Source organism: Eulemur rufifrons, chromosome 8, assembly GCF_041146395.1.
Source record: "Eulemur rufifrons isolate Redbay chromosome 8, OSU_ERuf_1, whole genome shotgun sequence".
NCBI lineage: Eukaryota > Metazoa > Chordata > Mammalia > Primates > Lemuridae > Eulemur > Eulemur rufifrons.
In genome coordinates, this window is record NC_090990.1 from 40,368,417 (window position 1) to 40,392,159 (window position 23,743).

At 55.6% G+C, this 23,743-nt stretch overlaps 2 protein-coding genes across 2 annotated transcripts in view; one reads left to right on the top strand and one right to left on the bottom strand.

Annotated features, from left to right (window-relative positions):
* Positions 1 to 8,174, top strand: part of ACOT11 (acyl-CoA thioesterase 11) — a 43,760-nt gene extending 35,586 nt beyond the window's left edge. Inside the window, exons 9-16 of the mRNA XM_069480008.1 lie at positions 986 to 1,130; positions 2,320 to 2,375; positions 3,190 to 3,256; positions 3,593 to 3,676; positions 4,326 to 4,459; positions 6,615 to 6,746; positions 7,057 to 7,183; positions 8,012 to 8,174. Of these exons, the coding sequence (XP_069336109.1) occupies positions 986 to 1,130; positions 2,320 to 2,375; positions 3,190 to 3,256; positions 3,593 to 3,676; positions 4,326 to 4,459; positions 6,615 to 6,746; positions 7,057 to 7,183; positions 8,012 to 8,167 (901 nt within the window). The 3' untranslated portion in view covers positions 8,168 to 8,174. The remainder of the gene's footprint in view (positions 1 to 985; positions 1,131 to 2,319; positions 2,376 to 3,189; positions 3,257 to 3,592; positions 3,677 to 4,325; positions 4,460 to 6,614; positions 6,747 to 7,056; positions 7,184 to 8,011) is intronic.
* Positions 8,175 to 8,323: 149 nt separating this feature from the next.
* FAM151A (family with sequence similarity 151 member A) lies at positions 8,324 to 22,587 on the bottom strand. Its single transcript, XM_069480009.1, has 8 exons — positions 22,470 to 22,587; positions 20,524 to 20,667; positions 14,023 to 14,175; positions 13,233 to 13,392; positions 11,183 to 11,407; positions 10,264 to 10,403; positions 9,423 to 9,566; positions 8,324 to 8,997 (listed from the first exon to the last, which is right to left on the bottom strand). The coding sequence occupies exons 1-8, from the start codon at positions 22,585 to 22,587 to the stop codon at positions 8,324 to 8,326; spliced, it is 1,758 nt and encodes a 585-aa protein (XP_069336110.1).
* Between the last annotated feature and the right edge of the window lie 1,156 nt (positions 22,588 to 23,743).

Below are 23,743 nucleotides of genomic sequence, written 5' to 3' on the forward strand. Positions count from 1 at the left end.
TTGGTGATTTCAGAGATCATGATGTAATCGTTAAAAGTGAGGGAGCTGAGCCAGGCTGCCGGAGTTCAAGTGTGGCTCCACCTCTTACTAGCTGCATGACCTTGGGCAGGTTACTTAACCGCTCTGAGCCTCAGTCCTTTCACCTGTAAAATGGGGCTCACCACCACGACCTCACAGTTGTGAGCATTCAATGGAGTGTTACTGGCAGAGTGCCAGAGAAAACGTCCCGTAAAGGTCGGCCCTTGCTGCTATGACGATGATGATTTATTATCATTAGTAGTACTGTTGATATTAGCAGTCTGACCAGCACACACGCTGCTGCTGTGCAGGGGAAAGCTCTTTCCCAGGAACTGCAAGACCTGGTTTCTAGTCCAGATTTTCTCCCTGACTGGTTATGTGACCGTGGGAAAATGATTGCACAGTGCTAGGTCTTGGTTTCCCCATCTGTGTAATGTCTATGTTCTGTGATCAGAGAAATTCCTAAGCAAGGGGACATGGTGGTGGCTGCTTTTATAATTAATAAAGATGATAAAAACTCTGAATAGCAGCAGCTGGGCTGTTAGGAGCACGGCTGTCGTGGTGCTTTTAATATGTGCATAATGAACGTTTTTTCTAATTAGGCTGTCCACCTCCACCTCCTGGGCTATGTCCCTTCGTAGCCCTTTGGCGTTTTTGACTACATATTATATCTTTGCTTTCTTATTTGCTTCCACCTCCCCCAGCTGTTAGTCCATAAGGCATGGACTGGACAGGTGTATTCATTTCTGTGTCCCACAGGGCTGGACACACAGTAGGTGCTCTGTAACACTGATGGGGGAGCAGTTCTGGGTGTCCCGCCTGTGGCAATGAGCCAGGTTGCTGGAAGAACTGCAGGCGTGTATGTGCACACATGCGTGCGCGCATATGTGTGTGTGCATGTGTGCTGGGGAGGGGTGTGGCCTTGGGAAGGTCTGTCCAGCATGGAAACAGCTCTCCCTCCCCCCAGCATGGAGGTGGGCGTGCGTGTGGATGCCTATCGCCAGGAGGCCGAGATCCACCGGCGGCACATCAACAGCGCCTTCATGACCTTCGTGGTCCTGGACGCAGATGACCAGCCCCAGTTGCTACCCTGGATTCGGCCCCAGCCTGGGGTGAGTGGCAGCAGCGCCCTGCCCCCGCCCAGCAGCTCCCCTCCCCTTCTCTCTGCCCAGGAGTGGTGGGGCCTACCAACCCCCTGACAGGCCTAGGGGCACGGCCAGCTCTGAGTGTCCTGGTTGTGAGCCCCCGGTGCCCCCTGTGCAAGGTGGGAACCTTGCCTAACAGAACTTGGAACATGCATGTGGTCTGGCTCATAGTTGGGTGTTCATAGGCCATCACGAGCCTGCAGAGCTGGACGAGCACTGGCTTTGGAGTCAGATGTGGACCTCTGCTGCGTTCCAGTGGGTGCCCTCTGCCAGCTTTCAGTCCCCATCTGTGAAATGGGCGTACCTGCAGTCCCTGCCTCACCCCACCCCCACCCACTCTAGACTGCCGCACTGCACAGCCCATGGAGGCGGGCAGTGGGGCAGGGACCTTCCCGGAGGGAGGGATGGCCTCTCCATGGCCACAGTCTGCCCCACAGGAGACACAAGGAGCATATTTTAAGAGCCTCTGAAGCCAAGCCCCTGACTCGTCCCTGGGCCCCTTGCCCTGCTGTCACCGTCATGCTGTACTGAGCTTCCAGGGCTGAGCCAGGCAGAGTCAATAGCCCATATATCGGGTGGGGGTGGAGGATCGGGAGCTGTGGCCACGGCTGCTCCCCATGCATTTGTCATTTTGTGTGTGCACGTGGGGGACATCAGAGGTGGCGGTATGGGGGCTGGGCTCAAGTCAGGCCATGGGGTTCTGATCCCGGCCCTGCCTCTTACTAGGGCGAGCCACTCAACCTCTCTGTCTCAGTTTCCTCCTCTGTGCACTGGGGGGGTGCTCGCAGCAGCCTCGGTGGGCTGTTGTAAGGATTCCATGGAATTGTGCACGGAAAGCCCTTGGGGCTGGCACGTAGCAAGTGCTCAATACGTGTGGGCTCTTGTTACCATGGTGAGTGCCCTCTAAGGATCCATTTTACAGAGGAGGAAACCGAGGCCAGCAAGCAGAAGTGTGTTCCCAAGCTCACTCAGAGGGTCTGAGGGTCCCTGGCACTTTCCTGGCCAGGAGGTTTTGGTCCAGCTTCCCCAGTGAGGCCTGAACAGCACTTTAGGGCTGCCGGGCCTAAGCCCTGGGGGCGGGGAGAGGGCAGGGACCGAGCAGGGGACGAGCTGGGTGTCCCTCCCACACCACAGCCTGTCCCTCCTTCCTCCCCAGGACGGTGAGCGGCGGTACCGAGAGGCCAGTGCCAGGAAGAAGATCCGCCTGGACAGGCGAGTGGGGGCTGGGCGGTGGGTGGGAGCTCGGGTGCAGGGCTGTCCCCTGCCCCGCTGAACCCAGGGCACTCTCGTTTCTTCAGGGCTGTCCAGGTTGGGCCCTTTATGGTACACTCGTGCAGCCTCTCGTTGGCCTCATTATACAGGGGTCTGATGGCCCATTGTGCAGGTGTGGGTGCTGAGGACAGAGGGTTAGGTGGCTTGCCCACGGGCACACGGACGGGCATCATCAGCAGCGTCAGAATTCGAGCCAGTGGGGTCTGGCCAGTTTGAAATGCTGAGCTCCTTCCACCGGCTCTGACGCCCGAGTGGCCGATGAAGCAGGAAAGGCTCCGAGGGAGACGCAGTTGCTCAAGACGCAGACCCAGGTGTGTCTGACGCTGCGTGAAAGCCATTCACCAACTTTAGAGGCTGTAAGCACGCCAGGGTTCACAAACTGTTGTTAGTAAGAAAGTAGGCATTTATGCAGCACTTACTGTATGCCGAGCACTCTTCTCCTTGTGACGACCCTATGAGGCAGGTATGACCACTGGGTCCATTTCACAGATAGGACACTGAGGCATGAGGGCGGAGTTGTCAGCAGGTGTGTGGGGGACTGAGCCTTAAACCCTGTACCCTTCCTTGCCGTTGGTCCCCTGCCTCCGCGCTGCCCGGTGTGGCGGGCTGTGGCCGTGTGCTCTCCCCCAGGCTCCGTATGAGACAGGCTCTCCCACGCCGCTGAGCTCAGCCCAGGCCCCCACACAGTCGGCCAGCAGTGAAGTCTGTGGAAAGTGATGGACTTTCAATAGTTGTCATCTTCCCTCCCTTTTAGGAAATACATCGTGTCCTGTAAGCAGACGGAGGTGCCCCTTTCTGTCCCCTGGGACCCTAGCAACCAGGTAAGGCCCTCTGCTCCCAGGGGACGATCCTCAGGCCCACTAGGGCCCCCACGCCCCCCTGCTGGTCCGAGTGGGTTTGGAGGAAGAGCTGCAGGGAACAGGGTACGACTGCCATGCCTCCGCCTGGTTCAGTTGGCAAAGGGCTTGCCTGTGTCCTGTTTTGACAGGAGAGAGCTGAGACCCCCAGAGGCAGAGCGCCGTGTCTAGGGTCACACCTTGGGTTGAGCCAAGCCCGGACCTCCTTTCCCAGAGCCCAGGGCTCTTTCCGCAGTACCCGCCCCGCTTCGTCCCCCTAGGAGGGGGCAGGGTAGCGGTAGCGTCCGTGTGCCCTTCCAGGTGTACCTGAGCTACAACAACGTCTCCTCCCTGAAGATGCTCGTGGCCAAGGACAACTGGGTGCTGTCCTCAGAGACCAATCAGGTAGCTGGCCCCGCTCCCAGCCTTTCCTTTCTGCTCTGAGCAGTTGGAAGTGGCGGTGGCAGGCGACAGGAACCCTCACGGCTTACGTCAGAAGGGGATTTCCTCAAAGGAATTGGGTGAGGCTGTGGAAACAGCCGCCCCTGCAGGGCTGCAGAGGACCCCAAATCCTTCTCTCCTGCCGGCCCCGCTTCTTCCTGCGACCTCTCGTGTGTGCTGCTCTCTGCGCAGCCGCTTCCTCCCTCCCCCTCTGCTCTTCTGCATCCAGTTGCTGCAGGGTGGGGCGGTGGGCAAGCACGGGCTGCGGGGGCCTGACCTCCGCCACCTGCCTGTGCCCTTGGACAAGCTGCCTCCCACCTGTGACTTGGGGGACGGGATGGGCAACTGGCTCAGACCATCCACTGCATGTTGCCTCAGTTGCTGCTCCTTAAGGCACCTTCCTGTCCGTTTGTGCTGCATTCTCTCAACAGCCCATCTTCATGGGGATGCGACTGAGGCTCAGAGAGGTTTTGCGCCTTGTTCACAGTCACACAGCATGTCGGTGGCAGCCCTGAGCTTCCAGCCCCAGCCTCCGGCATCCCCGTCAGCCCACCCCGACACCCAGCATGGTCTGGGGGGACACGGGACTGAGGCTGCCCTCTGCCCAATGCAGGTCCGCCTGTACACACTGGAGGATGACAAGTTCCTCTCCTTCTACATGGAGATGGTGGTGCATGTGGATGCGGCCCAGGCCTTCCAGCTGCTCTCTGACCTGTCTCGGAGGCCGGTGTGGGACAAGCACTACCGGTGAGGGGCAGGGTGTGGGCGGGGCGGGGTCCCCTCTCAGGCCTGGGTGGGGAGATATCTCCTCCTTCTGCTCTGCCCCTGCTGGCCTTTAGGGGGCTGGGCTGGGGTGGGAGTGGGGGTGAGCTGTAGTCAGGAGGGGGTCAGGGTCATGGGTATTTTGGAAGGCACTGAGCCTGGAATTGGAGTTGAAGGCCTCAGCTTAAGTCCTGTTTCTCTCCCAAATAGCTGTGTGAAAGTGGGCAACTCACTTCCTTTCTGGGCCTCAGTTTCCCCCCTCCTAAAATGGGTACTTGGCCAGGAACAGTGGCTGCTCAGGAGGCTGAGGCGGAAGGATGGCTTGAGACCAGGAGTTCGAGGTTGTAGTGCACTGTGGTCGCGCCTGTGAATAGCCCCTGCACTCCGGCCTGGGCAACATAGCGAGACTGACCCTCGTCCCTTAAAAGACAAACAAAATGGGTACTTGGGGGGTGGGACATAGATTTACACGCAGGGATGGTGATGTTCAAACCGTGTGCTCTGGAGTCATGTTCCCAAAGGGGGTTCAGGAACTGTTTGGGGGGGGTTGGAAGGCTGCGGGGTGGGTGGGACCCCCTCCCGGTTTCAGGCCAACTGACCCAATAGCCAATTTGCTGAATTTACCAAGTGTGCAGCTTCTATTTTATGAATATGTACATGTATGTTACTTTTTCTTAGAAGCCTACACTGGCAACCCAATGAATATATTATTTTTGAATACAGTGAGTGCCTATGAATACTAATATATTATTCCTTTGAATACGTTTATTCCCCAAATTTACTGATTGTTCATATGAGTATTTTCTTGAATTTAGTCAAGGAAGATAAACACGTTCTTAGGAAAATAGCCAACATTTCAGTGTTAAATATGGGAAATTTAAACTGATATTTTTTTAGGTCCCTTTAAAGTCACTTTCTATTCCGCCAACACCCACTTTGGAGGTCTTTGGTCATCTCCAGTGGTGACGTGTGAGGAGCCTGTATTCCCGAGGATTCCCACAAGGAGGATTTGAGTATTTAGAAATTCAGTGTGCTGGTCCTTTGGCGAGCTGATTTCCGACAAACTGGCCTTCTCCTTCCTACCCCAACTGTCTTCACCGGAGCAGGCCCACTTACAGCTCTATACATGGGCTTCCTGCTTAAGGTTTCTTTGCAAAAAGAGCTGTGTTGCTTTCAAAAGCCCCAATCTAGCCCTCTGCCCTTCTAGAAGCCAGAGAGGTGATTTGGTGGTGGATGTCTGGTGCAGGGGAGTGCAGTTGTGTGTGTGGTAGGAAGGCTTCCTGGAGGAGGTGGGCTGGTGTGGGCCTCGATGGGCAGATCAAATCTTGACACTTGGTAGGATCTGGGGGAAGTGGCCTGTAGGAAAGAGAGCCCCCAGCTCCTTCCCCCTCCCCTGCCCACAGCACACAGGTGGGCAGGCTCTGAGTATGGCTGGGAGATTAAGGAAGAGGTGGTGGGTCTGGACACTGTCGTGTGTACCTGGGGAGGTGTCCCTGTAGGTGTGTGTGTTGATGTGTGCCTACGGGTGTACCTGGGCACGAGTGTGCCAATGGCCCAGGCCTGGGGGCACATCTCTGCTGCCTGGTGGCTTGAACATACCCCAGCCCCGCTTCCTTATTAGCTCTGTGGGCAGGTTATGTCCCCGAGTCCCAGCCCCCCATCTGTAAGATGGGGGCACTAAGAGCCCCTCCGCATGAGGCTGTTATGGAGATTAAATGCGGTAACACATATACCGTCCTTAGAACAGCGCCAGGCGCACGGTGGGTGCTCACTAAGTATCAAGTACAGCTACTGAGTCACCACATATCTATACATCTGTGTGGGGCGTGTGCACCTGCAGACACGTACAGACATGTATGGTTCTGTGTGTGGACTAGAGTCTCTCCATGTGTCTGTGCATGTATCTGTGCATGTCTTTGTTCCTGTGTCTGTATGTGCTCATTTGTTTGCATGTGCACATGTGTGTGTGTGCACGTGTGTGCGTGCACATGTGCTTTCATTTCGGCTGGGCCTTTGTGCCCCTTGCTGGTTGCTGTTGAGCAGCACAGAAGACGTGCCCACCACAGGAGCTGCTGGGGGCTGAGCAGGGCAGGGCCCGGGCAGACCTGCTGCTCACATGGGAGCTGCCACCTCCCCACAGGAGCGCGGAGCTGTTGCAGCAGGTGGACGAGGACGACGCCATCTACCATGTCATCAGCCCCCCCCTTGGTGGCGAAACCAAGCCCCAGGACTTCGTGATCCTGGCCTCACGGCGGAAGCCTTGTGACAACGGGTGGGTGCCTGCCTGCCAGAGGACACGATAGGGTGGAGTGTCCCAGGGAGGGGCATGGCTTGGAGGTGGCGCTCTGCTTCCCAAGCGCTGTGGGTCCCCGGACAGCACTGGACTTTCCTGGGCTGCTGTGGATTCTCCGTGGGTGGGAGACAAGAGTACACCCTGCCCCTCTGGCCACTCACCCTAAAGCAGGGCCATCCCTGCCCTGGTGGCTGAAGCTGGGGACTAGGGCAGGGCCCTGGCTGGGCAGAACAGGCCCTCACCTCCTCCTGTGGTGATCCCACCCCTTCCTACCCTGCCTCCTCTGCAGGGACCCTTATGTCATCGCTCTGAGGTCGGTCATGCTGCCCACACACCGAGAGACACCAGAGTACAGACGCGGGGAGACGCTCTGCTCGGGCTTCTGCCTCTGGCGCGAGGGGGACCAGCTGACCAAGGTGAGGCCTGTCCCCACTCACCCCTAGCCTGGCTGCACCCCGATACCATGCGTGTATTGAGCTCAGTGCTGTCCAGACCAGAGACCCCTCCCAGCAGGCTCCCCCTTCCAGTTTGGGGGAGCCTAAGAGTGTCAGGGGCTGAAAATGAGCCTTTGTAAATATCTAATCTGCAGAGACAGTCCGAGGCCACCGTGTGGTCTTGGAAAAAGCTCTGGATGCTGAGAGCAGAAAGCCTGAGTTCTGATCTAAAATTCCATCTCACCATTTATTTACTCACATACCCCTCTTGTCTAGGAAGGCTTTATATGGCTCTGAGGGCCCATAAAACTCCGAAGGGTGGTGAGTGTTAATTGACAACGTGGGGAGGAGGCCGACAGAGGGTGGGAATACCGCGCCCCTGGCCTTGCTCCCAGCCCCTGCTAGGGCCCAGCTGCCCCACGCCCGGCCCGGAGGCTCACCCAGGCGGGCTCTCGGCCCGTGTTTGCTGAATTCATACTCCTAAACCAACCAGCCTCAGAGCCAGCCCTGGGCTTATGTCTCTGTGGCCCCAGAGCACCTTCACTTTAAACGGGGTTTGGTGCTGAGTCCCTGCCCTCGGGTCTCCCCGCTAGGGGGGCATGCGGTGTGTGGTGACAGGGAAGCTGGGGGGAAATCTGCTGGAGGGGGTCTTGCCTGCGACATGCAATCTCCCAAGACCCCAGGGAGCTGGCAGTTTGCTGCCCTCCCAGAAGGCGAGCGAGGCGGAACCACACCTGCCCCGTGCCCCCCTGCTCTGCCCCAAGCCCTTGCCCAGCGCACGCTCGCTGAGCCCGGCCTCCTGCCCCGCAGGTGTCCTACTACAACCAGGCCACCACAGGCTTTCTCAACTACCTGACCACCAACGTGGCTGGCCTCTCCTCCGAGTTCTGCACCACCTTCAAGGCGTGCGAGCAGTTCCTCCTGGACAACCGGAACGATCTGGCCCCCAGCCTCCAGACCCTCTAGGTGCCCTCAGCGGCCACAGCACACCCACCCCCACTCCATGCTGTCCCCAAGGATGCACATGCAGCTTGTAGAGGAAGGCAGGGGCATTTATTTTTCCCTGCCTCCCCCGTGGGAAGCCTTCACCCAGAGGCCCATGGGCCCCCCGGCACTGGGTGCTCAGTTCCCGCCGGCATCTGCCAGCAAGTGCTCGCGGTAGCCCTGGGGCAGCCTGTAGTAGACGCGGGTCCTGTCCACGGCCCTGGCTGCCAGCAGCGCTGCCTTCACAGAGGCATAGTTGCCCTGGGCAGGGCTGTGCTCCACTGTGACCGTGGCCCGGGGCGAGGCTGCCAGCAGCCTGGCCACTGCTCCAGCTGTGCTCTGGCCCAGCCACCTGGCCTGCAGCTGGAAGGACACAGGTTGCCAGAGCCCCCGGCACAGCTGCAGCATATCTGTAAGCAGCTGTTCCCGGTAGCCACTGCCCAGCGCCTCTGCGGGCCAGCCTGGTGCCACGGTCACGTGGGGGAAGACCTCCGCCACAGCTGTAAGCAACTCTCTGCCGGCCACGTGGCCGGGGACCACAAAACTCCCATGGGAGATGGTGGCCCCGACCCACACAGGCCGAGGCAGGAAGCCAAGGGCGGAGAGGCGTGCCAGCAAGGCCAGCGACGGCCGGAGGGCTTCAGGCTCTGCTATCTGCAGGTGGACGCCCCAGCGTCCGGGGTGCGTGGCCAGCTGCAGCAGGCATGACTCCAGCGTCAGGACAGGGCCACCTGGGGCGTGGACGATGGGCACGGGGTCCTCGGCTGCGGTTCCCTGGAGGCCAGTGTTTAGCAGGATCATGCCTTCTCTTTCTGGAAGAGGCACGGAGGCAACAGTGTCTAGGGTTTGGGTGTCAAAGTCCTTTGTTAAAGGGGCAGTGGGGGGCTCTGGGGACAGCCAAGGACAAGGAGCTGGTGCCTCGCCTCTCTGGAATCTGCCCACCCGGTTCTAGGCTCCAGGTGGAAGGGTAGCTTTATAAATGTGCCTGGTGCATGAGAAACTTCTAGTTTGACTCTTGGCCTTCACCTGTGCTTCAGCCCTGGGGGCTGTGCCCTCCTGGTCTGCAGCAAAGTACGGCTGAGGACTGACAGGTACAGGCCTGAAGGCCACTGTTCCCTCCCTCTCCTGGGCCCACCTTGCATCCATGTTGCCATGGTAACAGAGACCCAGGTATCTACCCCAAGCAAAGGACACCCCTGAAGTGTGGCTGGGAGTGCAGGGCTGAAGCAGGCCTTACCTGGGAGGGTCATTGCTGCTGTTCTTCCGCTGCCCTGGACGTCAGGAACCAGCCACTCCACGTCCAGACCGTCACCCCCAGGCGGCTGGAGAAGAGGGATCAGGCTGCCCCCTGTGTAGTACGTTCGCTTCCGTGTAGTATTCGCTGTGGGGACCCAAATTGCCAAGATGAGGTGGCTGCCATCCATGGAGCTCCTGCTGCAGGCCACAGCTCTACAGGTTCTCTCTAAGCCTCGCAACACCCTTTTGTAGATAAGTGACTTGTCCAAGGTCCTACAACCAGTGAGCAGAGTTGCCTGGCATGCCACGCACGTGTCTGGCTCCGGAGCCGGCATCCACCCCCCTCACCCGGTCATGTGGAGTCTGATGGAGCCTCTTTGAGGCGGCTTAACTGCAGGCTTTCCTAGGTTCAGGGTCAAGGGGATGAGGGGTTGGACAGTAGCCTCTGGACCACTGACTGGCTGGTTCATGGAGGGGCTGCTCTGAAACGTCCCAGTGACCCGCAGAGAACTGTGCCACAAGGGAAGTATATGGGACTGGGAATTTGCTGGTTCCAGTCTGAGCTATACCATGTACAAGCTGAATATATAAATTCCTTAACGCTCTGAGCCTCAGTTTCCCTGTGTGTAAAATGGAATCCCTGCCTCATGGGCATGTGAAGCTTAGAGAGCATAGCATACCGGGGCCTGGCACACAGTAGGGACTCAGAATGCTTCCTTGCTCCCATGCCACCCTGGATTTTCCCCTTCGATGTCCCTTCCCCCCAGCCCTGCCCTAGTGCCCCCCAGTGCTGCCCTGTGCAGACTCCAGCCCACGCCACCCTCCCCAGCTTCCCTCCCTACAGGCCAGCTGCTTGAACCGCGACAGCACAGGCTCGAAGAGGTCATAGTAGACTTGGTGGGCGGCGCTGTTGTCCCGGACGTAGAGCAGATCGTCCACTGACATGGGGTCTGGGGCACCCTGCCACAGTGTCAGGCTGTACCTGGGACCCAGAAAGCAGGCTCAGTGCCCCTCTGGGCCCCGCAAGACCCTCTGCCCCACTCCTGTGCTCACAGCGAGACACCACTTGGGCCCAGGGGCAGAGCATCTTTCCTCCTGCCTCCCTCCAGCAGCCCCACCCTGAGCGCTACCCCTGCCCGAGGGCAGAGGAAGCCAGAGGGAGTCTAGGAAGGATGACTAACACAGAGGCCGGGAGGAGGGAGGGGTGGCCCGGCCTGCCTCCTCCTCACTGGGAGGGTTTATTTCTGGGTCCTGTCTTAGGAAAGGGACAAGGATAGAAGGGGGAGGGCATGAGGGGGTCAGGCATGAAGTGGGGAAGGGAGTGCCTTGGGACTCCCGTGAGGAGCAGCTGAGGAAGGCAGAGCTGGGCAGCTGGGAGCTGACTGCAGAGCAGGGGGGTCTCAATCCCTGTAGGGCTATCCTGGGGCAGGGGTTGCAGGCACAATCTGTGCAGCCCCGGGGCACAGCTGGCTCCCGTGGGAGGAAGCTATGGGGAGACAAATTGTCTCAGTATACTTTCCAAGAGGCAGAGGGTTACCCACCAATAGCAGAGCTCTCTGAGGAGGTAGTGAGCAGCCTGTCACCAGAGGTATACAAGCAGAAAGCAGGGACATTGTAGAGGGTAGGGGCACCAGTGGGGGTTGGACCAGATGATCTTTAAGATCCTTCCAGCCATGAGCATTTGGGGGTAACAGTGCTACTCCAGGGTGGCAGTGGGTTTGGAGTGAGCAGGGCTTGTGGCAGGAGCCTGGGGGTCTTCACCTCTCAGACTGGCCCAGCAGCCAGCTGAAGTGGGGCCAGGCAGCCCGCGCCATGACAGCCCGTACGGGGAAGGTGACCCTCTGTGGCAGTGTCCCCACCAGCTCCTGCATCCTCTCCACCATGTCTTGGGTGTACGTCCTGTTCGGGAACATGGGCACGTAGAGGGTGGTCCAGCCTGGAGACAGGGTGGCCTCAGGATACTTCTCCTGGACCAGGGCCAGGAACCTGTGGGGAATCAGAGAGGCTGGTGTCGCAGAGCTGCAAGGACCCCTTCTCCTCCCGGTTCTCGTCGCAGAGCTAGGAAGTGGCAGGGCCTGTTGAATCTGTGACAATGAGGTCAGAGCAGAGTTCCAAAGACAGAGTGGCTTGTTCAAGATCCCACAAATAGGGCATGGACTTTGGAGTCAGGGAGGTCCAGGTTCAGCCCCTGACTCTGACCTTGGGCAGACCTCTTTGATTCGCAAAGGCAACACCCCTTCCAGAGGGGCAGGCCTTACACTTCCATATGGACAAAGGGGACTGAATCAGAGCCCTGGCCTGGGGTGGGGTGGGGGGTGGGGGTGGAAATCAGCCTCTGCCAGCTATGAGAGTCTCTGAAATTTCAGATTTTCTTTTTAAATTTTATTTGAGTTTTGTCCTGATATAAATTTTAATAGGCAAATTATGTTCCCCTCGCCTAAAAAAAAAAATGTATTGAGTACAATCAGCACTCCAAGAAGATAAGCCATATTTACCCTGGTCCATTGACTACGTTTTCCAAACTGCTGCTTTGCAAATGCACCCCAGCTTGAGAAGCACAGTACATTTTGGGTGGACGGGTTGTTGGCTGGCTGTATGAGCAGACGGATGGAGGGAGAGAGAGAGAGAGGAAAAAGCCTGGCATGCAGACTCAGACAGCCTGGGTTTGAATCTTTGCTCTGCCACTTACTAGAGTCAGGTAGGTCATGTAACTTCTACAAGGTAGTTCCTGTATTAATAAAATGAAAATAATAGTACCTACCTCATTCTCACTGTAAGAGTTAAATGCTGTTCTGCAAGTAAAGTGCTTAAAACAGTACCTGGGACACATAATAAACATTCAACAAATGGAGCTTCAATTGCTGTCAGATTTATCATCTGCAAAATGGGGAGAAGAAAGTCCTAACCCCTCTAAGCACAGCTGCATTTTTAAAATAAAAAAAGAAGGCCAGCCCGGTGGCTCAGACTTGTAATCCTAGCACTCTGGGAGGCCAAGGTGGGAGGATTGCTTGAGGTCAGGGGTTTGAGGCCAGCCAGAGTGAGACCCTGTCTCTACAAAAAAATAGAAAAATTAACCAGGCTTGGTGACCCACGCCTGTAGTCCCAGCTACTCGGGGTGCTGAGGCAAGAGGATCGCTTGAGCCCAGGAGTTTGAGGTTGTGGTGAGCTATGATGACACCACGGCACTCTAGCCTGAGTGATAGAGTGAGACTCTGTCTCAAAAAAATAAGTAAATATAAAATAAAATAAAATCCTAGCCTGGCAGTGCTATGTAAGGATCAAATCAGAAACATTCTCTCCTTGTGTGTGGGCTTCCTGTGTAAACTGTAGAGTACCGTGCAACTAGTGCATGCGAGGGCTGTTTGTGGCAGTGCTGGAATTTCAGGAGGGCTGAGGAGGGAGTCAATGTTTTAGACTTTTCTAGCAGGCCAGGTCCTGGGGATACAGAGAGCACTTGACCGTGTCTGCCCTCCAGGGGTCTGCAGTGTAGCAGGGTGACAAACCTGTAGAAGGATAGCGAGGCCCAAACAAATCAGGACTGCGGTAGAAGGAAGCTGGGGACGAGGGGCCCGGGGTAGTCCCTCAGCAGCCTGGGATGTTGGAGAAATGCCGGAGGTAGAGACTGGGCAGAGGTTTGTCAGAACAGGGAGAAAAGGCATTTGAGGCAGAGGGAACAGTATGTGCAAAGGCTCAGAGGTGAGCCCATATGATGTGACCAGAGCAAACTCAAAGGTCCCTAAGGTGCCCTTCCTGTGGTAGATGTTGATGAAAGAGGGCTGGACACAGCTGGGGCAGAGAGGCGAACACTCACTGCGTGGCATTGACCTCAATTGAGATAGGCATGTTGGGGCCCCTCAGGATGTCAGCGTTGATCCACACGGGCCTCCGGACTCTGCCGGCCTCCGTCAGCTGCCGCAGGAGGTCCAGGGAGGGGCCCACGGCCTTGAGGCTCTTGAAGTCCAGTTTGATTCCTGTGCGGAAGGGGGCAGGGGACCCGGGAAGAGGTGATTCCCTGGGCAGAGAGAGCAGGTAGTGGGGGTGGGGGGTGGGGTCGGGGGAAGGTGGGAGGACAGCGTGGGTGTGAGGACGGGCTTTCAAACAGGCAGAGCGAACCCGGAGGGTTGGAGTTTAACTTTGAACATGTTGTATCCAGTTTTGTGAATCCAAGAGGGAACGCCTGAGCATGTTTGGTCCTTTGCAGTTTACTCTGCACGTTCATGTCTGCTGTCGCCCCCGTATATGCAGGAGAGAACACCTGGGCTTCTATTTACACATCCCTCATCTCACCTGTGTGTCCAGGGGAGAACACCTGGGCATGTACTTACGCAGCCCCCATCTCACCTGTGTGTCCAGGTGGGCACACCCTGGGTGTGCACTTCCATATCTCCCATCTCACCCATGTGTCCAGGAGAGACCACCTGGGTGGGCGCTGACCCGCCCCCCATCTCACTCCATCCTCCCCGAGCCTGGGCGTCTGTAAGACGGTGACGGAAAACCCAAGGCAGTGAGCACCTCGTGTGGGACTTGCTTCCCAGGGAGGATCCCTGCACATGCTGCCTGAGGGACAGAGGGCTGGGGAGGGGTCCTCGAGGGGCCCTCACCTTTCTGGGAAGAGGACAGCACGGTGTCCAGCCACTGCTGCAGCGTGTTGTCGCTGGAGATGGCCGGGGGGTGTGCCATGATGGGGACGCCTGTCTCGTTGGCTGTGTTGAGCCCTTCTACAGTGACGTCAGCCTCCAAGACCATGACGTTGCCTGCATAAGAGGAAGAACTGAATCAGAGACTTGTAAAAAAATTTTTTTTCCTCATCATAAAAGGATCATACATTCATTATACAACATTTGGGAAATACAGAAAAGCAGGAAAAGAGGAAAATATTCATCCACATTTCCATCATAGTTCACATTTTGATGTATTTTCTTCCATTTTTGTCTATGCACAGGTTTTACACAATTGGGACTCCATTTATAATTTATAATTATTTATGTTTTTCAACATTATGACACATTTTCACAATCTTTCATATTATCTCATTAACCCCCCCCCCAAAAGGCTCCATAAACCCTGGCTGAGGGTGTTCCCTATCATGTAGCTGACCTTCCCCCTATTCCTGAGACATTTTGGTAGTTTCTAATTTTTTGCTATTAATAAATAATGGTGGGCTGGGCATGGTGGCTCACGCCTGTAATCTTAGCACTTTGGGAGGCCTAGGCAGGAGGATTGCTTGAGGCATGAGCAACATAGCAAGATCTTGTCTCTACAAAAATTAAAAAATTAGCCAGGTGTCGTGGTGCACATCTGTGGTCTCAGCTACGCTGAATGCTGAGGCAGGAATGCTCGAGCCCAGGAGTTTGAGGCTGCAGTGAGCTGTGATGACACCACTGCACTCTGACTGGGGGACAGAGTGAAACCCTGTCTCAAAGAAAAAAGGTGCATATTTTATTCCGATTTTCTGATTGTTTCTGATCCCTCCTTGTGGCTTATGGAATTTGAGTCAGGACAACACAACACAGGGTGATTTTTAAAGCCCACGTTATCAAGTTACTTTCCAGAAAAGTTGATCTGATTCATGTTCCCACCCAAAGTACACAAGATTGCCCATCTCACTGCATCCTTACCAGCACTGAGCATTGGTGTTTTTATCTTTTAACTTCATGTAGTTAACTCAACCAGGTGGAGGTCATCTTGATTCCTGCCTTCAAGAGTTCAGTCTCAGAGGGACCTCAGACTTTTCTAATGGGAAGCAGACTCTGGAAGACCATGCACGGGACACTGGAATTTGGGGAGTGTGGTGGCGGGAGGGAGGGTTCACTCTCAGCTCATGCATCATCACAGACAGTTGGCGTCAGCAGGAGGCTTTTCTCCTGGTTTCCCCAGCCTCCTAATGTTCTGTCCTCCAGCACTGCTCCCCTCCGAGTCTATGCTCCACATAGCCACTGGAGCACGTGTTCTAAACATGTACCTGATCATGTCACTTCCCATTGAACACATTGCTACACTAGAAAAATTTTTTTCCCTGGTGCCATGGTGTTTTATTAAAACAAAATGATCCTTTCTAATTTGTTATTTTTTATCGTTTTCTGTGTGTGAATTATATGCAACAAAATCCACATTTTTAGAATTAAATTGCCACTATTAATTGTAACAATAGGAACATCAACAAGTAAAATTTTCACAAACCAACTGCAGGATTTTGCTTCATGAGGCCCCAGGCTCAAAACTAGCGTGAGTTAAATAGAACTCACATGGCAGTCAATGTGTTAAAAACAAAACCCACCAAAACCCCACCAATTTCCCTGAAAATCAAACTCAAATTCCTTGCCATAGTCTTCGAGGTCTGCACAATCAGGTCCTGCCAAAATTTCTAATTGTGTCTCACGTCCCTCTCTCCCTTTCTCCAGGATCCAGCCACCCCACTTCTCCAAATTTATCGGGCACACAGATCCCCCAGGAGCTGTTAAAATGCAGGTTTTGATCTGGGCTGGGGCCTGAGACTGCATTTCCAGTCTGCTCCTCAGGGATGCCTGTGCTGCTGGTCCGTGAACCACACTTTGAGCAGCAAGGCTTTAATTTGTCTTGTCCTCCCATCTCTAGGCTCATAAATGTGGCTGTTGCCTGGCAACACTCTTCCCAACACTCAACAGCTTTACTACAGCATCTCCTGCTCATCCATTAGTGTTGGCTTAAAATATCACTTCTGGGCTGGGTGCAGTGACTCATACCTGTAATCCTAGAGCTCTGGGAGGCTGAGGTGGGAGGATCGCTTGAGGTCAGGAGTTTGAGACCAGCCTGAGCAAGAGCGAGACCCCCGTCTCTACTAAAAATAGAAAAAAAATTAACTGGGCATGGTGGCATGCGCCTGTAGTCCCAGCTACTCAGGAGGCTGAGGCAGGAGGATCCCTTGAGCCCAGGAGTTTGAGGTTGCAGTGAGCTAGGCTGACGTCACAGCACTCTAGCCCGGGCAACAGCTTAAGACTCTGTCTCAAAAAAAAAAATTACTTCTGGCCAGGTGTGGTGGCTCACGCCTGTAATCCTAGCGCTTTGAGAGGCCTAGGTGGGAGAATTGCTTGAGTCCAGGAGTTTGAGACCAGCTTGGGCCACATTTCAAGACCCCGTCTCTACAAATTAAAAAAAAATTAGCTGGGTGTGGTGGCACGTGCCTGTAATCCCACCTACTCAGGAGGCTGAGGCAGTAGGATCGCTGGATTCCAGGAGTTCCAGGTTACAGTGAGCTATGATCAGGCCACCGCACTCCAGCCTGGGCAACAGAGCAAAACCCTATTCCTAAAAAACAATTAAAAAGTGAAAAAAAAGGGAAAAGAATATATCACTTCCTCAAGGAGGCACCCGCTCCAGTCTGGGGTAGGTCACTCTGCCTCTTTGCATCAGTGAAACCGACTCTTTTCCCTTGTGGGCCCAGGCCCGTGGCAGCCTTCCTCAGTGCACGCTCCGTGAGAGCAGAGTCCAGGTCTGAACCGAATGTCACTCGAATTCCTGGTGCCTAAATGGTACCAGTCCTGTAAGAGGTGCTTCAAAAGTGGTTATTGAACGGTGAAGGACCGAGTGAATTAATGATAGAAAAGTCAAAGTCAACCAGCCCAGGCCCCAAAAGTTAAAGAGCACGCCCAGCATAGGTTGCTCGAAAATCTAGGTGTCTGCATTTCCAGGAGAGGGACAGGCTGTTCCCGACACTGAGCTCTTCTGCCATCCCATTTTCATCCTCACATTATATGTCGTGCTTTGGGAGGTTGAGGCTCGCTGTTTTCCTGGCCCGAGAATGCGTGACATGGACGTAAAAGCACGTTGTGAAGGGCTTTACGGATGTAACCTGTATTTCTGTCACTTGAACACAAAGTCCTTCCTTTTTTTATTTTGTATTTTATATGAAGAGGAGAGTGAAGACGGGGGTTCAGTTTCCTTTTTTTTTTTTTAGACAGAGTCTCACTGTGTCACCCTGGGTAGAGTGTAGACTGCAGTGGCGTCATCGTAACTCATTGAAACCTCAAACTCCTGGGCTCAAGAGATCCGCCCGCCTCGGCCCCCCGGCCTCCCGGAGTGCCAGGATTACAGGTGTGAGCCACTGCACCTGGCCTCAAAGTCCTTTCTCATCTGAACTTATAGTTGCTTGGGAATGTAGTGAGAGGTGTCCAAAGGGTTTGGGGCTTGGCCAGAGAATCCAGGCCCATGAGGGGGCACTCGGGCAGATGAGAGAGTCGACGCCTCCTTCCACACCTGGGGGTGCATACGGAGGGGCCAGGGGCACTGCAGGCTGAGTCCGGAGGCCCCTCCAGTGCTGCTGTCTTGCTTGATGTGCCCTAGATGCCCTTAAGGCACTGTGAGCTCTTTCAACAGAGTCATGCCTGACTCGTGTTATTTTTTCTTGATACCAGGCCTTGCTGTATAACCCAGGCTGTTCTCAAACTCCCAGCCTAAAGTAATCCTCCCACCTCTGCCTTCCTCTCACGAGTAGCCAGGATTACAAGCATGCGCCATGGAGCCTGCCTGCCTCGCTCATTTCTAAACCCTCCTCTTAAGTGGGGTGTGTTGGCGCATGCCTGTAGTCCCAGCTACTCCAGAGGCTGAGCCAGGTAGATGGCTTGAGCTCGGGAGTCTGAGGTTGCTGTGAGCTAGGCTGAGGCTATGGCACTCCAGCCCAGGTGACAGAGTGAGACTCTGTCTCAAAAACAAAACAAAACAAAAAAGCCCCTCCTCCTACATTTCGCTCAGTGAATGGATTAAAAACTGGAGGGAACTGCCTTCTGGACCTCACCTGCCTCCCTGCGATCGCTGCCTGGACCCAGCCCCTTGCTGGGAGTCTTCTCCCTTGACATAAAAAGTTGTTACTTGCCTTCCAGTGGCTGAGTCTGGGGGCTGACTGGCTTGCAGCAGAGGAGTGAAGAACAAAAGATGAGGAAAGGACCAGATTCCCGTGGCCACAGGAGCCTGGTCCTCAGGGAGCCACAGGCAGCAGGGAAGGGGACATGCAGTTACTGAGCCCTCCACCCATCCTCCCCGCAAGCCCTGTGCCGGGAGCTTTCTATACTTTCAGGAGAGCACAGTGGCTGAGTGTGCAAACCTGAATCCACACTGCAGGCACCCAGTCCCAGCCCTAATTCTTCTAAGCTGTGTGACCTTGGGGAGGTTATTTGACCTCTCTGTGTCTCTGTTTCCTCATGTACAAGAATTAAGTAAAATATCCCTGGTTAGGCATTACTAAATGTTAATTATTATTTACATGCAGTAGCTCATTTAACTAGAGTAAAGGACCATCTGGTATATTTCTGTTGTCTCAGCATAATTACTAATAATGACCTCTTTCACAGTCGAAAGTGCCCCAGTTTGGATAATGTGGTCACTCTACCAGCCCTTATTTTGCAGAGGAGAAAACCAAGCTGCAGACAGGTGAAGTCACTTGTCCCAATCACGCAGCTGGTAAGCAGCCAAGGTAGAATTTGAACCCAGTTCTGTCGGCCTCCCAGGCCTGCGCTCGGGCCCCTGCTCTCCATGTGGATGTCCTGTCACTCTCCCACTGGCTCCCTTCAGGGTCCCCACCTCAGCTGTGGCTCCACCTTCCTCTCAGCGGCCTAGCCCCGGGACCTGGCAGGACGCTCAGGGAGGAACCCGGGCTTGTGGTCCTCCCTGGGCCCCTGGAGCTAAGCTGGGGTGCCTCCATGTCCCTGCTGTTGGGCACTGCCCAGGTGGGGCCCGTGGTGCTCCTCTTGGCCAAGGTCCTGGCTAGGCACGTCCTCAATGGCTCCTCTGCTGCCCCAAGGCAGACGGGGGATGAACCTGGGGGTGGCAGGGCCTCTTTGTCTTCTCTTGGGCTTATCTCCCCAGATAAGGGTCTGCCCGCCCTGGCCTGGTTCCCTCATCAGGGGGAGGACTCTCTGTCTTCCTTATCACTAAGGCCAGCAATCCGCCTCCCAATCAGGGAAGATCCCTGAAACTGCAGCAAGCTGGCTCCACCCAGCCTGCGATGGCCTCTCCTACGCTGACCACCCCACCCGCCTCCTCTGGGAAGCCCTCCCTAACCACCCCTTCATTCATTCAGCTAATCCTTCCCAGGCACGCCCTTGGACCCTGCAGGAAGATGAGCGGGGCCTCTGGCACCCAGGGCTTGCTCTACTCCACACCTACTGTGTGACCTTGGACAAGACCCTCTCCCACTCTGGACCGCAGTTTCCTCATCTGAAATAGAGAGTTTGCGTGAGCAATGGTTCTTGAAGTGTGGTCCTAGGGCCAGCAGCATCATGGTCATCAGGGAACTTACTAGAAATGCAAATTCTTGGGCCCTGCCCCAGAACAACTGAATCAGACACTCTGGAGGTGAGGCCAGCAACCCATGTCTTCTAAAAAATGCTCAAGTTTGCAGACCTTTCCCTTCATCTTTTATAGCTGCTGCTTTGGAGCTTACCAGCATGTTCGCGAGCATTATCTATCGCGCTTCCCCATAGTCCTGCAGAAGGTGTTGCTCTGCTGACCCGGGGTCAAGCACCATGGCTCAGAGCATGGACTCGAGGGGCTGACTGCTGTGGCCGCCTATGTTGGCTTAACCACTTTTCAGACAAGGTAACTTTGGGTAAGTCACCTAACTTTTCTGAGCCTGTTTTTCTTCTGTAAAATGGTATCCATGAAACAGGTTGCGTGGCTGCCCCAGGAGAACCCGTGTGTGATGTGTGTGCGCCCCATGCAGTGAGCCGTGGCTGACCGGCTGCCACGAGCATTTTGCATTTGAGGTTCAGAGGAGTTACACAATCTGCGCAGTGGTTCACAGTTTGGTTTCAGTACTGCTAGGCCTCAAATTCGGATCTTCTGGCTTCTTTGGGCTTTGAGGACAAAGGCCTCTTTAGTAGGGGCAGTTGACCCCTGACAGGTGGAGAAACGGCAGTACAGCCATGACTTTGGGGTCCGACATCTGGTTCAAATCCCAGTGCTTATCAGCTGCACTTTACCCTTCTGAGCCCCATTTGCTCTGTGGAGTATGACAAGACATCAGCCATCGCAATGCCACGGTGACCACAGTGCCTAATCCTCACCTCTGCTCTCCTCCCTCTCCTCCAGCTCCCACCCCAGCCTGCCCCAGTCGTGGCAGCTGGACTTACTGTTCAGGGCAGCCCCCATCTCTTCCTGGCTGTTGGCTGCGTGGTACCAGGTGACCTGCAGGCCATCTCGGTGGCTGATCTGGCCCAGGGTCAGCAGATAGTCCAGCATGTCCGCATCGGGGCGGCAGGCGTCCTGCCCACAGCCTGGATGAAGACCAAGGGGACGGTTAATATCACCCCCTGCCCCAGCCCAACCCCTGTCCGCTTATCCCACGGCCCTCGCTGGGCTCCCACTGTGTCTAGCACGCGATCTAGCAGAGAGACAGTGAGACCTGGACTCCTCGGTGCTGCAAGAGAGTGAAATGCGTGGGCTCCTGGTGCCCAGATGGGCCCTGGTACCAGCCCGGGTCAGTCAGGAAAGGGGGGTCTGGGAAGGGAACATTCAGAGAGAAGGGAACATGTAAGGGAGACCTGGAAGGATGGGTATAAATTTGATAGAAAGGAGGGACTAGGCTGTTCTAGACAGAGAGAACAGCATAGCCAGAGGCTTGGCTGTGGGAGAGTGTAGCTGCCTAAAGGAATGGCCAGTGGCCTGGTACAGACGAAGTGTAGACAAATGGAATAATAGCGCAAGATTAGAAAAGAGGGGCCGGGCGCGGTGGCTCACGCCTGCAGTCCTAGCACTCTGGGAGGCCGAGGCAGGAGGATCGCTTGAGGTTAGGAATTCAAGACCAGCCTGAGCAAGAGTGAGACCCCGTCTCTACTAAAAATAGAAAAATTAGCTGGGCAGAGTGGTGCAGGCCTGTAGTCCCAGCTACTTGGGAGGCTGAGGCAGGAGGATCGCTTGAGCCTAAGAATTGTAGGTTGCAGTGAGCTGGGCTGACGCCACTGCACTTCACCCAGGGCAACAGAGTGAGACTCTGTCTCAAAAAAAAAAAAAAAAAAAAAGAAAGAAAGAAAAGAAAAGAAAAGAAAGACATTCTACAATTAAAAAAAAAAAAAGAGGGCCGGGCGCGGTGGCTCACGCCTGTAATCCTAGCACTCTGGGAGGCCGAGGTGGGCGGATCGTTTGAGCTCAGGAGTTCGAGACGAGCCTGAGCAAGAGCGAGACCCCACCTCTACTAAAAATAGAAAGAAATTATATGGACAGCTAAAAATATATATAGAAAAAATTAGCCGGGCATGGTGGCGCATGCCTGTAGTCCCAGCTACTCGGGAGGCTGAGACAGGAGGATCGCTTGAGCTCAGGAGTTTGAGGTTGCTGTGAGCTAGGCTGACGCCACGGCACTCACTCTAGCCTGGGCAACAGAGTGAGACTCTGTCTCAAAAAAAAAAAAAAAAAAAAAAAAAAAAAAAGAAAGATTGGAAAAGAGGGCGGGCATCAGGTCTTAAATGGCCTTGAACCTAGCGAAGGAGCTGGCCATGTGCCGAGGGCAGGGAGTGAGGGCTGTGTTTGGGAAGATCCCTGGCTGCAGTTCGAGTGTGGGCTGTTGAGAGCAGGCTGGTGGCAGAGGGACTGTGTGGAGGGTCCAGGAGACCCCGAGACCTCAGAGGGTGGGGCAGAGATGGGGCGCAGGGGGTGGGAAGGAAGGACGCTCGAGGCTCAGGACTGAGGAGCACAGGCAGGAGGCAGAGGCGGGTGTGGGCTACTCCCAGGTCCCCATGTGAGTGGGGGAGCCCCTCAGAGAGGGGGTGTAGGGATCAGCAGGTGTAGGGGGAAGGACACACTCAGCTCAGTCTGCTAAGTTTGAAGTGCTCGTGTGACTCCCAAGAAGCAACGTTCATCGAGGGCATGGGAGGAAGGTCTGGGCTGAGGCCGAGATTTGATGGTCCTCAGGCAACTGGTGAAGGGCAAGTTAATGGGACCTTATGCTGGGGAGGGATGGAGCCATGGTAGGTTGGGGGGCAGAAGAGGCGGAGAGCTGTGGATGGGGACAGAGCCTCGGTGGGGAGAAGGGATGAGTGACAGGGAAGCCAGCTAGGAAGGCAGGCGGGGTGGCGCGTACCTGGCCGTTGCAGGATGAGGCTCGGGACCAACCCGAGGATGAACACCAGAGCCACAGTGGCAATGCCAGCAATGGCCCACTTGGCCCGTCTGCCCGAGGACCGCTGCTGGCAGGCCATGGTGGCCCTGCGGCTGGGCTGCGGTGGGAGGCTGGAGCCCCCAGCAGCACCTAATCCTCCCTAGACCTGGCCAGCTCTGCAGCCCTGTGACGTCCCAGTGTGGAGATAACCCCTGAAGCCCCTCCTCCCTCCCCACCCTCCTCCTCTTCCTCTCGCTCTCCCAGGATCTTAACAGGCCAAGCAGAAAATCCTGCAGTCACCAAAATGACCTTTGAGCACAGTAGGAGGCAGCAGAGGATGATGGGCTGAGCCCCCACCCCTCCCTGTCTGCCCCCTGCCTGGGAGTCGGGAGACCACAGATCAAGCCCAGCTCGTCTCCCTTTCCTGGAGACCAGGAGCAGGTGTCTGCCCCTTTCTGGGCCTCACTTTCCCACGTGTAAAAGGAAGCAGCTAGATTGGGTGGCCTTCAATGCTCTTTCCTCTTCTAACCCTAGGCTTTCCGCCCTGCCCCCAGGGAATCCCGCATATCTGGCTGGGGTTGGTGACACAGACAGATTAGATTTATCTCAGGGGCAAGAATTTTCATTCCATCCTAGATTGTGGCTGACAGATTATCTAGCTGGGATTGAAACTGACAGTCCTGGCAGGCTGGCCTGGGTTACTGCAGGCCACTCCTAGGACAGCAAGTCCATGGGGAAGGGGATGAGTCACCACCTTACACAGGAGTTCTGGGGGCTCCAGTACGGGGAGCAAGTTAGAAACTGCCCCTGTTCTGAGAACCTGGAGTTCGAATCCAAGAATCATCTGTATGTGCAGTTTATCGAGGGTCACAGGGAAATCTGGCCGGGCGCTTGGACTCTGATTCGATGGTGCGTGTGTGAGAGTGTCGAGAACGATGCCCAGGGGGGCAGATGTTGGGAACCGAGGGGTGGAGGGGCAGGTAGGGAGGCCGGGGGAGGGGGCTTGTGGGTCCTCCCTGAGCTGCCGCCCAGGAGGGAGCTGGATGTAGAGGGCTTGGGCTCAGGGGGAGATCCGGGCGGAAGACAAGTGAGCATCATTTCTGCCAAGGCAGGAGGCAAGGGATGGAGGCAAACTTCTGGGGAGCACTCGTAAGAGGGTCAGGTGGAGGAAGAGGAGCCAGTAGAGGAGAGGGGACAGAACCCAGAGTGGTAGGGGTGGCAATGGAAAGGCCACTTCAAGAAGAAAGGAGTGGTCA

Coding starts and splice junctions, on each gene's coding strand:
- FAM151A (XM_069480009.1), bottom strand. CDS start 22,587: ATGGCCTGCCAGCAGCGGTCCTCGGGCAGACGGGCCAAGTGGGCCATT. Junction 11,408..13,232: donor ATTGAGGTCAATGCCACGCA/GTGAGTGTTCGC, acceptor GATTCCCCACAG/GTTCCTGGCCCTGGTCCAGG. Junction 10,404..11,182: donor CTGCTGGGCCAGTCTGAGAG/GTGAAGACCCCC, acceptor TCTGGGTCCCAG/GTACAGCCTGACACTGTGGC.